The sequence below is a fragment of the Castor canadensis genome, chromosome 14, assembly GCF_047511655.1.
Source record: "Castor canadensis chromosome 14, mCasCan1.hap1v2, whole genome shotgun sequence".
Lineage (NCBI taxonomy): Eukaryota > Metazoa > Chordata > Mammalia > Rodentia > Castoridae > Castor > Castor canadensis.
Genome location: NC_133399.1, coordinates 79,685,689 through 79,700,276, shown reverse-complemented (window position 1 = coordinate 79,700,276; position 14,588 = coordinate 79,685,689). Strand labels below are relative to the sequence as shown.

The window sequence follows — 14,588 nt, the reverse complement described above, 5'->3', positions numbered from 1 at the left end:
GTATTCAGTTTAATATCTGAAAACAAATGAATGCATGTATTTAACTGTAAAGACTACTTCTCTGTAGGTAACCAATGCTTGGTCTAGTTAGGGGACATCAGCCCTTCACTTGATGGTGGGTGGCTTTCTGTAAGGGACACTGTTCACTGGTCATCTCTCCATGCTCTAGAGTCTTACACAGGTGAAGTTGAGTCCTTTTTATATAAATTTTGCTCCTCAACACCAATCCCTGCTGGATGACAGAAACCAAGTCGGAATAACTATGAAGTCTTTTCACAGGCAGTCTCTGTCATTGTCAAAGTCAATTTCAGGCTGCTGTGGTTATTCCTGGGGGTAATCAATAAATCATGTCATCACCTTCACCCCTCACAAAGGGGGGTGGGTGGAGAGAAGGCACTTCATCATCAAGGAAAAAGCATTCCCACTGCCAGAAATAAAAGGGGAAATGCAGCAATCAATCCTGTAATCTGAAGCCTTAAAACTTAAACATCTTAACAAGATGTAAAGTCACGACTCAGAGGGGGGCTGAAATGCATACCAATGCTGATCCTCTGGCTCTCTCACTGGAGGATGAAAGGAGCTCGGCAGGCTTGCAGCTTATTACAGTACCAAACACGGCTTTAAATGAATGCTCCTTGCTCACTGCAGGATGCTGGCGTATGAATATGAGTTAGAGATAAAAGTTAAGTGGTAGTTGGTGCTAAAGATTTCTTAATACAAAAACTTTTTTGTTGTTGTTGTTGTTTTTTTATGGTATTAGCTGGTGAGGAATTCCTGTAAGTCAAAGATGTTTTCAGTTTAATTTCCATTGGAATAGTGGCACAGGAGACAGAGAATATGACCTGTGGAGAAGAGCATAGAGCAAAGTCGTGGAAACTGTGACATGGAAAGACTGACATAGAAACTTTGATTGTCTAGAAGCCTCCAAATAAGAGTATGTCTTAACACTTAAGGAGGTGACATAGCTTCTTACCCACATGTACAGTAGTTTATGAATGAAGGAAAGAGGCTAGGGATCAGTGAGAATTTGTGCATCCCTTCCCTTAAAATATTTCAGGACAAAAATAAGTATTCTTTCCCAAATGACAACTGAAATAATTATTGTCCCAGCAATTTTATGTCACAGTCTTGACTTGTCCACATCTATTGATGTGAGTAGTAGCATCCTTTACTCAGAAGAAACTTGCATTTTGGATTTCTCATGTGTAAACTTCGTCTGTATTTTATACTTTTCTTTATAAGAAATGCTAATTGTTGTTCTCTCTCTCTCTTTCCCTCTTAGATGTAGAAAAATCATTACCAAAAAGAAGAGTGATCCACTTGCCTGGGGAAAAAACTGCTTGTGTGTCGGCAGCTGTATCTGATGAGTCTGTGGCTGGAGACAGCGGGGTCTATGAAGCCTCCATGAAACAGTAAGGACCCAGCCATAGTGCTTAGCTCCTCTGTATTGCCTCTAGCCAGGCCTCTGTGTTATCCTTGTAAACGTTCTGATGCCATTATTCCACCCTTGGGAGTAGTAAGGACTTTAGCCACTAAAAGCATGGTGTGCTAGAAAGTCCCAATATACCAGAAACATCCCATCAGCCATGGGAATGATAAGCAGACTAGTATAGCTGACCCTCATTAAGATTTAAGAAACTTGATTTTAGAGTGCATGTTGGAGTGATTCATTAGTGCCTATTTGGTACACACTTCTCGTGTGTATTTCCGAAAGCCTCGATATCTCTGAATATGTGATGTAGCTTAGTAGTCAAACTCTTGAAGAAGTAAAGAAAGCCTTCCAAACAGTAAGCTTCTACTGGGATGGGAGAAGAGTGCTATTAATTCAACTTTTCATTCAAAATCATCGAGTGGTAAACAGCAGCCCTAACAATTAGTATCCCCAATAACCACCTGTTCCCTGTCCATAGGCCTAGTGAAATCGAAGATGTTCCCTATAGCGAAGAGGATGGTGCCATTGTGGAGACTGCCCAGGTGCAGATAGGACTCAGGTAAAACAATGTGCATTGGGGCAGTTGGGATCTGTGCCCAACCAGTGGGCTGTGGTTACTCCTTATTTCATCTAGCTTCTCTTTTGACAGATACAATGCAAAAAGTTCAAGTTTCATGGTGATTATAGCACAACTCCGAAATCTTCATGCCTTCTTGATACCTCATACTTCAAAAGTGTAAGTAAAATATACAGTGAGGAAGAAATTGAGGAGCTTAAAATTTCCCCCATGAGATAATTTTGCATTGTGTTGGAGTGGTTCATCAAAATGAAGATACGGGAAAGACATAGCAGAGTTGATTATGTCTAATTCAGCAGTAGATAAAGGTGAAGAGAAGAAAAAAGGAAAATATGAGAAAGGCCAACTGAATGTTAGTCTCTAGTCAAGTGATTCATTATTAAGAATAGTAATCAAGACTTTCTAATTCCTTTTTTAACCAAAAATTCTGTATTATGCCTCTTTGGGGCCTGGTTGTTTAAAATACAGTTACAGTTTCTACTATTACATAGTAAGTTACTACTACTGGTTCTGAGGAATTATCTTTTACATGAAAATGTAATGATTAAATTTTTTTTATCAGTACAACATTGCTACTGAAAATTTTTTTTCATGCTACACAAAAGAGTACATTTATATCATCTAGCATACACTTCCCTGTGATCAAAAACATCTTAAAGTTATTTTACTGCATCAAACCCAGAATCCCAACAAAGAGAGGGTATAATGCTACATAGTCCATTGCTTCAAGGCTGTCCTAACAGGTCTTTCTAGAGATCTTTACCACCATTCACACTTTCTAGAGCCAGAGTTTTAGTAACTCTCTTAAAGGCTCATGGCTAGACAGTACCAAAAAAGACAGAATTCAGCTTAGCATCTCTGACTTAGAATACAGAATCCATATGTCTACTCTGCATTTAGACTTCCTATAAAATGTAGATATTAGTGATATTTTGAACCAGGGCTTGGTAATAAAAAAGAACTATTGCAGGTGACCCTCACGACTATACCCAGAGTCAGGTAAATGTTTTCCTTAACAACAGAATATATTCCTCATGAGCAGGCTCTTCACAGAGTAAATGGAAGAGTCCTGGATGCTTTCCTTGCAGGCTTACTTTTAAGTTCATATCCTCATATTCAAGAATTGCCTGAGAAAACCTGAATCTAAGAAAAGAGCTAGATCAAGGACTGGAGGCATGGTTTAAGTGGTAGAGCTCCTGCCTAACAAGTGCAAGGCTGTAGTTCAAACCTCAGTACCACCAAAATTTAAAAAAAAAAGGTAGGTAAAGATTATTTAGAAAAAAGTTTTTTAAAAGATTATTTAGTAGACAACAGATGAATAGAGTAGTTATCTATCTATTGCTAAGCATTGAAGCTGTATGGGACTCAGAAGAGGAAGGGGCCTTGATAAAATCAAAGCGTGGGGGACGCACGTCAGTCGTGAGACTAGCAATACTGTTACATAATGTGAAAAGGTTTAACACTGCACTTGCTGGATCACCACAGAGACCCTTGCTTCCCAGACCTGTGATTAAAAATAACAGAAGGAGGTTTTCAGGGAAGACTGGCTTGATGATACTCTATGGAACTTCTTCCTTCCAGTATTGTGATACTAGAGTGGACCATTAGTGGCCTGTTAGTAAAGTAGATCAAGGAAGAGATAGGACCAGAGATTGACTCCAGGAACAGTGGGAACCAACTCACAAGTCCAGTAGAAAGCTACAGGACACCCCCAAAGACGTGTCCTTTCTTTAAACTCATATTGTAGACTGTGTCTACCCAAATAACTCTTCCTCAGTTACCCAGGTCACGGTCATTGTCACCTACCTCAGAGCTCACAGAGTGCATTCTGGAGATGTGTTGACACCCAGGGTAGTTCCAGGGTAATAACAGCACTAACCTAGTTGACGATATAGAATGTGCAGCTGCTCCACAGATGGGTGCAATTACTCGTCTAGCTGGTGTGAAATTTCCTAAGACGTATGGCAACATTTTCTTAAATCCTCAGATCCTCGGCCTAAATAATGACGCTGCTAAAAATGGCAACTACTAAAAAATATCCCCAAATTTTATTTTCCCCCCAACTTTAAAACTTCATTTTTGATTATTAATTATGGTAAGTAGAGTTGGTGTTTCAGCTGGTTGACAACAGCCACAGTGTTTCCTGTGAGTGGCTCATGGCTTAACCTCTCCTCCAGCTGAGTGGAAGAAAAGCACCCCATCTGCTTTGCCTTTGCCTTTGCCTCTGATCCATGGAAGCTCATTTTGTTTGATGTGGGAGCATTTTGAGATGACTCAAGTGGCTAGGCCACTGGTACAGAATAAATCTGAAGGCTGTCTGGCTGTGGTGGCAGAGTGAGAGAATCAGAGTTCAAGGTTCATGAGTCCCCATCTCAACCAATAAAAACTAGGCGTAGTGGTGTGCACCTGTCACCCAGTGGCTCAAAAAGCATACATGGAAGGACCAAAGCCTAGGCTGGCCTGGGCATAAATGCAAGACCCTATTCAAAATAAATGAAAAAGGACTGGGCATGGCTCAAGTGGTAGAGTGCCTACCTGGCAAGCACAGGGTCTTGCTCAAACTCCAGTACTGCAAAACAAAAACCCCGAAGGCTGGAGAAACAAAAAATTTCCCTCCATTTTACCTCTAATATGCTTACTTTCCCATGAAGACAGAGAAAAAGACTTTCTTCTGCTGGACCTCCAGCTTCCAGCGAGGGAGGGTAGGCTGTGACTCAGTAAGGCCTCAAACCAACAGTGGTGGCCCAAGGCCCACTAGGTCTTTAATGCTGAATCTCCATAATGTTGATATAAAACTAATATGATGTTCCTCAGTTCTGTGTTTGAATTTACAGTGTTTCTAATTAGAAAAGGGCATGTTTTAAAAAATATGAATTAGACAAACCTGAAGTAGGAACAGGGGAAAGATTTAGTGGCTATTCCCTTTGATGCTCTTCCAAGGATTGTGAGTCCTCATAGGTGTACTCAGAAAATTCACTCTAAAGCAGCATTAGAAGTGGTTGTCTTGCTATAATTCCTCCTTTGATTTTGCAAATCATGAGTTTCTGTTGAAGAGTTTGTCCTATCTGCAACTTCAGAGATGCTGGACCATGATATTTTTGAACAGCTGTTTCTCAGTTTTAAATCTTGTTAACAATATGCTACTTAGCTTTTCTTCTTCTCTATAGATTAATGTGTTCCATTCCTGGGAGGGGCCATCACCGTGTATGTATGGAATTGGCCATACATACATGGGGCAGATGGGATGATAAATTCCATCTACCTACAGGCTTTCTTCCTCTCATTTTCCTCACATGCTTTTGCTGCAGTTCATGGTGAGTGGTGGGCGGGGCAGGTGCTTATTCAGGAGCACAGTATGTGTGGTTAAGAATGGAGCATCTTTGCATCAGTGCTTTAGGTTGATAAGGAACTCCATGCTTCCTCATTTTCTCTCTTTTACAGATAATTGCAAATGAGAGCTTGAATCCACTGCAATTGAAATACCTATGAAATTCATTTTGCTCTTCTTTCCAGGTATTTTAGGGTTGCTGTACTTCCCTCTTCAATGGATGTCAGCTGTCTATTCCGGACAAAGGTCCACCCCCCCACAGAATCTGTGTTGTTCAATGACGTATTTAGAGTGGCCATTTCCCAAACAGCCTTGCAGCAGAAGACTCTGCGAGTTGATCTTTGCTCTGTCAGTAAACACCGCAGGGAAGAATGCCTGGTAGGATCCTTTGTTATGAAGTAACACTTAAGATTGGTATTCTGGGAATGTATTTTCTGGTTGCTATTTTGTCAGCCCTGAAACCACTGCAGACATCTTTCCAACATATTCCAGACTTTTAAAATCTGCTTATAAGTTGTGGTGTTCTGTAAAGCTGTACTTTCTATTTCTACCCTTTACCACAGAAGCACTTTTACCTGTGTTATGACCATCACTTATGGAGTGTCCAATGCCACACCCTCTGCTGGGTGTTGTATATATATATATGAGCTCCTTTAATTTTCAGTCTTATGAAAGATCAGTTGTGGAAGGTGTGGTGTCCCCTATTTTCAGGCAAAGAGATGCTTAGAGGGTCACACACATAGTGAATGATAGAGCAAGATATCAAAAAGATACCCTACCCATAATTTCCTGCTACTAACTAAAATAAAGCAAAACACTGAGTATATGGTGCCTTTATCCAGTTCATTTCCCTCACCATGGTATTAGAGCTTCTAGGAAGAAGTGTTGCTGTTAGAGCAATGCAATGTTTCCATACAACAGCAGACTTCCTCCTTAACTAACAGTGAATTGAACACGCTGCTGTGCATAGTAACCAGTGAAACCTTTGCTTACCAGTAAAGTTACTTTGTGTGTTATTTTGAAATGAACCAATGTGGATCTGCCCTAGAGCTGCTCTGTAGGAAGCACACACGTTACACGATGAGAAAAGATGAAAAGGATGATAGGCTTCTTCTTAATTTTTTCTTTACTTGAAAAAAAATGCTTGATAATATCTGACAATAAAGTAAGAAAAAAGTGAAGATAGATTCATTATGATTCATTATGCTATCAAAAAAGGCTTAGTATAATAAATGCCATACAATAAGTATACATCAAAGGCACCAATAAAGTAAAAAACTATGTTAATCAATAGCCTTTTAAAATTAGTACAATTGAATTATATTCCAGGTATGTATGATTTGGTTGAATATGATAGCCTTTAAATTTGGTCTTTTTTAGACTTTTCACTTACTTGTGTATACAAAGAAAATTTTTGCCAATTTCTCATTCAAGAGCCGAAGTGGAATTGTTCATTTTAAATTTTTCGGTAGAAAACGTTTTATTGGTGTGTATGTGAGTAATAATCATGTCACTGTTACATTATAAGAAATACTGTGGCTTAGGCCTAGTCATTTACTTTTGTTTTTAACTTTTCATTGAAACATTCCACATTTATAAAATAAATGTTGCATGCTTAGTCATTAGGTGTTGGCAAAATAATCCCAGGATTATCCTTCAGATGGGCATTATTTCTTATTCAGCCACAGCTGAAATGAAAATATAAAACGTCTCAGGCGTTAAACACTCACCAGTGCATCACGTCATGAACATGGTGTTAATCGCTACTCTTAAGACACGCTCACCCAAAAATCTGTCGTATCAGAGAGAACAAATACTAATTTAAGCGTTTTATTTCTCTCTTTTTTTATTGTTTTTTTTCCCTTTGTTTTCTTTCATTTCCTGTAGGCTGGCACTCAGATCAGCCTAGCAGATTTGCCATTTTCCAATGAGATTTTCACCCTGTGGTATAATTTGCTTCCTTCTAAGCAAATGCCTTGCAAAAAGAACGAAGATGAAAGCGACGACTCTGTATTTCAGTCAAACCAGCCAGTAGTAGATTCTATAGACTTGGTGAGTCAAAATTAAGAGAGTGAAGTCATTAAAATGTGATAAAGTGATGTGAAATATAATATGCTAGGAGACCAACAGGCTGTGATTCTGTCCGCCTTTGCTCCCAACTTCCTACAAAACACCTTTGCTTCAAGTATGATTTATAAAAGTATCACATCTCCTTCCATGAAAAGAAGACATGTGGAGGCTTTATTGTTTTAAATGATCATGAAAAACGTTTTGATTTAAACCTTTGTTTTTATAGTGTGTTCACATATTTGATTTCCACTGTCAGCTTATACATTTAACATGGCTATTTTTAAAAAAATTATTAACATATATTGTTTGTATGAGGGAGTTTCATTGTGACGTTTCCATTTATGTTCACAAAGTACCTTGGTTAGGCTCACCCTCCACATCATTCTCCCTCATCCCCTACTCCCTTCTTAAAAACAGTTTCAATGTTCTGTTTTCATACTATGTATAAAATACGTAGGCCTTATCTGCCCACCCACTGGGCCCTCCCTCAAACAGAACATATTTTATATTGTTGTTCTTCTTTTTTCTAGTGGATATTCATTGCACGCTATTTCACATATGAGTATGTTGTACTTTAATCAGATTAAACTCTTACTCTCTTTCCCTATCCCCTTACTCCCCTGTTACACAACAGCTTTCCATGTGTGTTTACGGCATCTTCATACTCAGATGCAGTGTATTTCGGTATTATTTACTCTATCCTTTTCCTCTTCTGCCTCTGCATGGTCTCCTCAAACAGACCCATTATTATAAACATGTTTTACATATATATGATCATGTGTATATACATTTATCTTGTAGGTCAAGCTTCCACATATGAGAGAAAACATGTGATCTTTGTCTTTCTGAACCTGGTTTATTTCACTTAATATTATGGTCTCCCGTTCCTTCCATCTACCTGCAAATGACATAATTTCATTCTTTTTTTGGCTGAGTAATACTCCATTGTGTATATATACCAATTTTCTTAATCCATTCATTAGTTGTCAGGTTTCTGGGCTGTTTCCATAATTTGGCTTCTGTGACCAGTGCTGCAATAAACATGGGTGTGCAGGTCTTTGTAACTTGACACTTGAGGTTGGTTGGTTGGTTTGTTTTAATGGTATTAGGGATTGAGCAGAGAACCTTTTGTCAGGGGAGGCTTGAACCACAATCCTCCTACCTCATCCTCCTAAGTAGCTGGGATTATAGACATGTACCACCACACCCAGCCCCTGTAAATTTTTTATTATTAATCTGAAACAATGTGTTAATTTTTCTCTTACCAGTATCCTTAAATAGTTTTCTCTTAAGAAGTTTGTCATAACTAGTGGATGGTTATTAAAATACTGAAGTAAAAAGTTTATTATAACCACCAGTCATGTGTTAATGCTTGAAAAACATACAAAGAGTTATTGTATGAGGCCATTCATTACTGACTTGGCATTTGTGTATGTCATTATTGAGTGTAAGTTTTAGGTTGTCTGTGAAGTGTTTACTAAGCAAAATAATTCAGCAGGTATTTCATTGATCATCTGCTCTGTGTAAAACAAAAGTGGGCATTACGATATGGGTGAATGAGAAACAGACATAAGATAGACTTCTTGCCCAAGTTTGCAGTGGATGCTAAGTAAGGCATAAAAATGATGGAAGGCTATCCCTATCTTTATGTGAGCTTTTTGAAACAGCTATATTGAAATTCAATCCATATACCATATAGTTCACCACTTACAGTGTACAGTTCACCCGTTTGAAGCACACAGCTCAGTGGTTTGTTTGTTTGTTTGTTTTTGCTTATTCTGGACATTTAATATAAATGACATAATAAAATATTCTTTTGTGACTGACTTCTTTCACTAAGCATATTATTTTCAAGATACATCCATGGTGTAGCAGTAATAGTATTGTGTTCCTTTTTATTCCCAAACCAAATCCTGTTGCAGATTTACTACTGTTTGTTTACCATTCACAGCTGATACATGCTTTCTGACTTATGAATAATACTGATATGAACGTTTATATACAAGTGTTTGTGTGGATAAATATTTTCTCTTGGGTGTATATGTAAGGGTGGAATTGCTAAGTTTTATAGAAACTCTGGTTAATATTTTGAGGGAAACTGTTTTCTTGATATAATGGGTTGTCTTCTTGCTCTTGAGTTATAAATGGGATGTGTGTGTGTGTATTTGAGTGCTGGGATGGAACTCAGGGTGTCATGCATGCTAGGGCAAGCCTGTGTCTTATATATTCTTGATACAAGTCTCGTATCAGATTTGCAATTATTTTCTCTCCTGATGGTTTTGTTATAGCAGCACAAAGATTTAATTTTGATGAAAATGAAATTTGTACTGCTTGTCCTATTGGTGTCCTATCTAAGAAGGCTTTGCTTAATTTACTCACAAGTATTTCTCCTGTGTCTTTGTGAATTTTAAAGTCTTATATGTAGGTCTGTAATACATTTGACTTGTTCACAGGGGTTATGAGGAAGAGGTCTAGTTTCATTCTTTTGTATGTGGTATGCAGTTTTCCCAGCACCACTTGTTGAAAATATTATTCATTGCCCTTTGAGGTATCTTAGTACCCTTGTTGATAACCAACTGACAATAAATGTGAGGATTTACATATCTGGATTCTCAATTCTGCTCCAAAAATCCAAACATTTATATGCAAGCCTGTACCACACTCCCCTCATTACTGTAACTTCGTCATCATTTTGAAATCAGGACACATGCATCTTCCAATCTTATTTTTCTGTTTCAAGGTTGTTTTGACTATTTATATTTCCATGTGAATGTTAGTATCAATTTATTAATTGCTGCATAAAAGACAACCAGGATTCTTACTGTTGTTTTGTTTTGAGACTGTCTCACTATGTAGCTTTAGGCTGGCTTCCACCTCCCAAGTGCTGGGCTTACAGTCGGGTAAAGATACCCAGAAACAGCTAGCGTTTTCATAAAGCTAGTTTTGAACATGTAAGTCAACTTAAGGGACATTGTCACCTTAACAGTTTTCATAGACTTCTGATCCCTAAGTATGGGATATCTTTACCCTTTTTGCAGTTTTCCTTGATTTCTTTCAGCCATGTTTTATAGTTTTTAGAGTCCAAGTTTGTACTTCATTTGTTAAATTTATTTGTAAGTTTTATTATTCTCTTTGATGCTATTGTGTGTGAATAGATATTTTTTCTTAATTGCATTTCCAGATTGTTCATTGCACAACTTATTTTTGTCTATTCATCTTGTATGCTATAATCTTGCTGAACTTGTTTCTTAATTCTAATAGTTTTTAGTGGTTTCCTTAAGATTTTCTATATATAAGATCATATTTTCTGTGAGTAGAGATAATTTTACTTCTTCCTTTTCAATTGTGTCTCTTTACTTCTTTTTCTTGCCTATTTTCCCTGGCTAAACTTTCAATACCATATTGAAAGAAATGGTAAGGATAGACATCTTTGTCATATTTCTGATTTTAGAGAAGCTTTCACTATTAAGTGTAATTTTTTCTTTTTTTTGCTGTGAATTACTTTTGCCTTTATTGGACTGAAGAAAACTTCTTTTCTTAGTTTTTTGAATGTTTCTATCATTAAAGTCTGTTGGATATGTCAAATGCTTTTCCTGCATCTGTTAAGGTAGTCATGTGATTCTTGTCCTTCATTCAACTGTTATGGCTTATTAATTAATTTTCAGGTGTTAGTCTTGCATTCTTAGGATAAATCCTACTTGGTCATGCTATAGGTCCTTTGGATCAGTTTGCTAGTATTGTGTTGAGGATTTTTGTGTCTATATTCATAATTTTCTTCTGATGTCTTTCATCTTTTTTTTTTTCAGTACTAAGTTTTGAATTCAGGCCCTCATGCTTGAGCTACCCCCACCAGCCCTTTCTGTATTGGTTATTTGGGGGATAGGGTCTTGCTTTATGCCTGTAGCAGCCTGGACCACCACCCTCCTATTTGTGCTTCACTCATAGCTGAGATGGTAGGCCTGTGCCATCATGCCCAGCCATTGGTTGAGATGGGATCTTGCAAACTTTGTCTGGCTTTACTATCAGGATAATTCTGGGCTTGTGGAATGAGTTAGAACACATTCCCTCCTCTTCTGCCTTTTAGAGGAGTTTGAGAGAATTGGAATTAATTCTTTTAATCTTTGTCAAAACTTACAGGTGAAGCCATCTGGGCCTGGTCTTGTGTTGTGGAAAGTCTAAATTTGTAGAAATTTAGTCTCTTTACTGGTTTTTAGTCTCAGAATTTTGCTCTTGAGTCAGTTTCCATACTGGTATTTTTTTAAGAATTTGTCAATTACTGCTAGATTATCTAATTTTTTTGGTATTTTCTCATAATCTATATGAGAAAGTTTTGTATCTGTAAGGTTAATAGTGATGTCCCCTTTTCTGAATTTTGGTAATTGAATCATTCATTCTAATTTTTTGGTCACTTCAGCAAAAGGTTTGATAAGTTTTTGGATCTTTCCAATGAACCAGCTTTAGGGCTGGAGGGGTGGCTCAAGTGGTAGAGCACTTGTCTAGCAAGTGTGAGGTCCTGAGTCAAAACCCCACCACCAAAAAACCAGAAAGATCAAAGAACCAACTTTGGTTTTTCTGCTCTAGTCTTTATTGTTCCTTTCTTATAGCTTAGGGTTACTTTGCTTATATTTTCACATTTTCCTGAGGAAAGGTTATTGATTTGACATCTTTTTTTAACCTAAGTGCTCATAGCCATAAATTTTCCTCTCAGCACTGCTGTGGTAGTATTCCTGGTATGAGTATTTCAATTTTCATTTGTATCAAAATGACTTTTAATTTTTCTTGTGATTTATTCTTCGATCCTTTGGTTCTTTAAAAATGTTCATTTCTATACATTTGTTACTTTCTCATATTTCCTTCTGTTATTAATTTTTAATTTCATTCTAGTGTGGCCAAAAAGCGTAATTTTGGATTTATTGAAGCTAATTTTATGGTGTTATGTAGTCCAGAGAATGTCTTTTATGCACTTGAGAAAAGTATGCATTCTACTGCTGTTAGTTGGAGTGTTCTAAGGACGCTTGTTAGGTCTAGTTGATTTATAGTGTTGTTATATAAGTACATCTTACCACACTTTTATCCTATTCTCATCTCACCCTCTGACATGTTTCTTTTGTGGAGAGAGGTCATAGACAGATTTTCAACAAAGTGCGCAAATCTTATGCGAATGATCTAATGAATTTTCACAAAGCAAACATATCTGTGTCACTGTTACTCAGATCAAACTGGGTAATTGCCATCACCCCAGAATCCTCCCTTGCACCGCATGCCAGTCTTACTATCCTTCCCTAAAGATAATTTCTCAACTTATCTTACTGTATGTTAGTTTTGCCTGCCCCTGAACTTTGTGTAATAGAACCAATTAATATATGTTCCTTTAGTCTGGCATCTTGTACTTAACCTTAGGCATGGGAAAATTATCTATGATGTTCTATCTAGTTATAGGTAACTCATGCTTCTGGTTAGGTAATAGATTATTGTGTAATTATGTTACAATTTATGCATTCTACTACTGATGGACATTTCAGTTGTTGCTGATTTGGGAGTTAATATATTATTAAAAATACTTCCAGCATTCTTGAACATATCTTTTGGCAAAAATACTATCTTCCTTCATTTAAGGTATTTTGGTATGTGTATAGTACTAGCTTGTATTTATAATTTGCATTTCCCTGTTTATATGTTTAATTGCTAAATGGGTATCATCTTGTGAAGTGTATGTTCAAGATTTTTATCCATGTCTAGGTATTTTTTATAGTTTGGTAAGAGTTTTTAATTTTAGATATGACTTATTTTCAAATTAATTTGTCACAGATATCTTTTCCAGTTCTGTGGCTTGCCTTTTCATTTTTTGAATGTTGCCTTTTGGTGAATGAAAATGCTCGGTTTTGAAGACATTTTATCAATATTTCCCTTTAAGTTTAGTACTTTTCTTTTAAAGAACTTTTTGCCTCTAGCTTAGTCATGAAGATGTTATTGTTTTGTCTTTGACATTTAGAGCCACATCCATCTGCTTAAACTTGCATAAGAGACAATGTATGAGTCAGGTTTCCTTTTCATCCTTATGGTAGCTGATCAACCCAGCACCATTTATTAAAAAGACTGTCTCACCACCTATACTGTCACATACACCATATTCAGGTGACCTGAATGTGTTGTGTGAGTCTGTTTCTGGATTTTCTATTGTGTTCTATTGGCTTAGTTGACTGTGACAATAGTGTACTTATTCAAAGTGAAATCATTCAGTAATTCATCATTTAAAATGATTTTTCTGGGAATATTCATGGATAATCATTATCAACTTAAGGAGGTTTTCTTTCTAGTTTGCTAGGAGTATTTATTATACATGAAGACTGAACTTTATCAGCACTTTTGTATCCCTTCAGATGATGATGTTATTGCTCCCTTTTTAATGCAGTTGATTGTGTTTTGAATGTTAAACTGCCTTTGGATTCATGAAATAAAACAGACTTCGTCATGGTGTGTTATCTTCTTTATTTATGATGCTAGATTTGATTGGGTTTTTGCTGCTGTTGCTGTTGTTTAGGATTTTTTTTTAATTTATGTTCATGAGAGAGTTTAGTCTTTCATTCTCTTTCCTTGTAAAGTCATTGTCACTTTTTGACTGATATTTTAGAAACTATCCCTTCTTTTACTATCTGAAGAAATTATGAGTGTTATTCCTTCCTTAAATATTTGGAGAAACTCCTAAAAGAATTCATCAGTCTCGCCTATATTTTTGTTTATAAGAAGTAGTCTTGGGACTAGAGGTGTGGCTCAAGTGATAGAGTGCCTGCTTCACAGCACAAAGCCCTGAGTTCAGATCCCAGTCCTACCAAAAAACGAAACAAAACAAGAAGTAGCCTTTCTTAATCAGAGTTCTGCAAGAGAAGTAAGCCCTTCCAAGAATGTTTTGAGCCTGGTACCATGGACAGCCTGGACCATGATCCTATTTACACTATACCCTAGCTGGAATGACAGACATATGCCACCAGTGCCTAGCTTTTGTTTGTTGAGATGAGATTATACATTCTTTTGCCCTGGCTGACCTCAAACTGCATGCCTCCCAGTCTCTGCCTCACAAGTAACTAGGATTATAGGCATGAGCCACCACACTTGGCCTTTACTTTTGCAGTCTTACCTAGGGACTTGTCCAAGTTTTTATTTTATTTGAAGAACTAACTTTT

At 37.1% G+C, this 14,588-nt stretch overlaps 1 protein-coding gene across 6 annotated transcripts in view; it reads left to right on the top strand.

The window, feature by feature from the left end:
* Wwc2 (WW and C2 domain containing 2) overlaps positions 1 to 14,588 on the top strand; it is a 192,969-nt gene that overhangs the window by 140,127 nt on the left and 38,254 nt on the right. For 4 of the 6 annotated variants that reach the window (XM_074054897.1, XM_074054892.1, XM_074054895.1 and 1 more), the window contains 5 exons: positions 1,283 to 1,412; positions 1,911 to 1,991; positions 2,067 to 2,168; positions 5,523 to 5,715; positions 7,225 to 7,389. In XM_074054897.1, the coding sequence (XP_073910998.1) occupies positions 1,283 to 1,412; positions 1,911 to 1,991; positions 2,067 to 2,168; positions 5,523 to 5,715; positions 7,225 to 7,389 (671 nt within the window). The remainder of the gene's footprint in view (positions 1 to 1,282; positions 1,413 to 1,910; positions 1,992 to 2,066; positions 2,169 to 5,522; positions 5,716 to 7,224; positions 7,390 to 14,588) is intronic. The other 2 variants (XM_074054894.1, XM_074054896.1) reach the window with 1 other exon arrangement.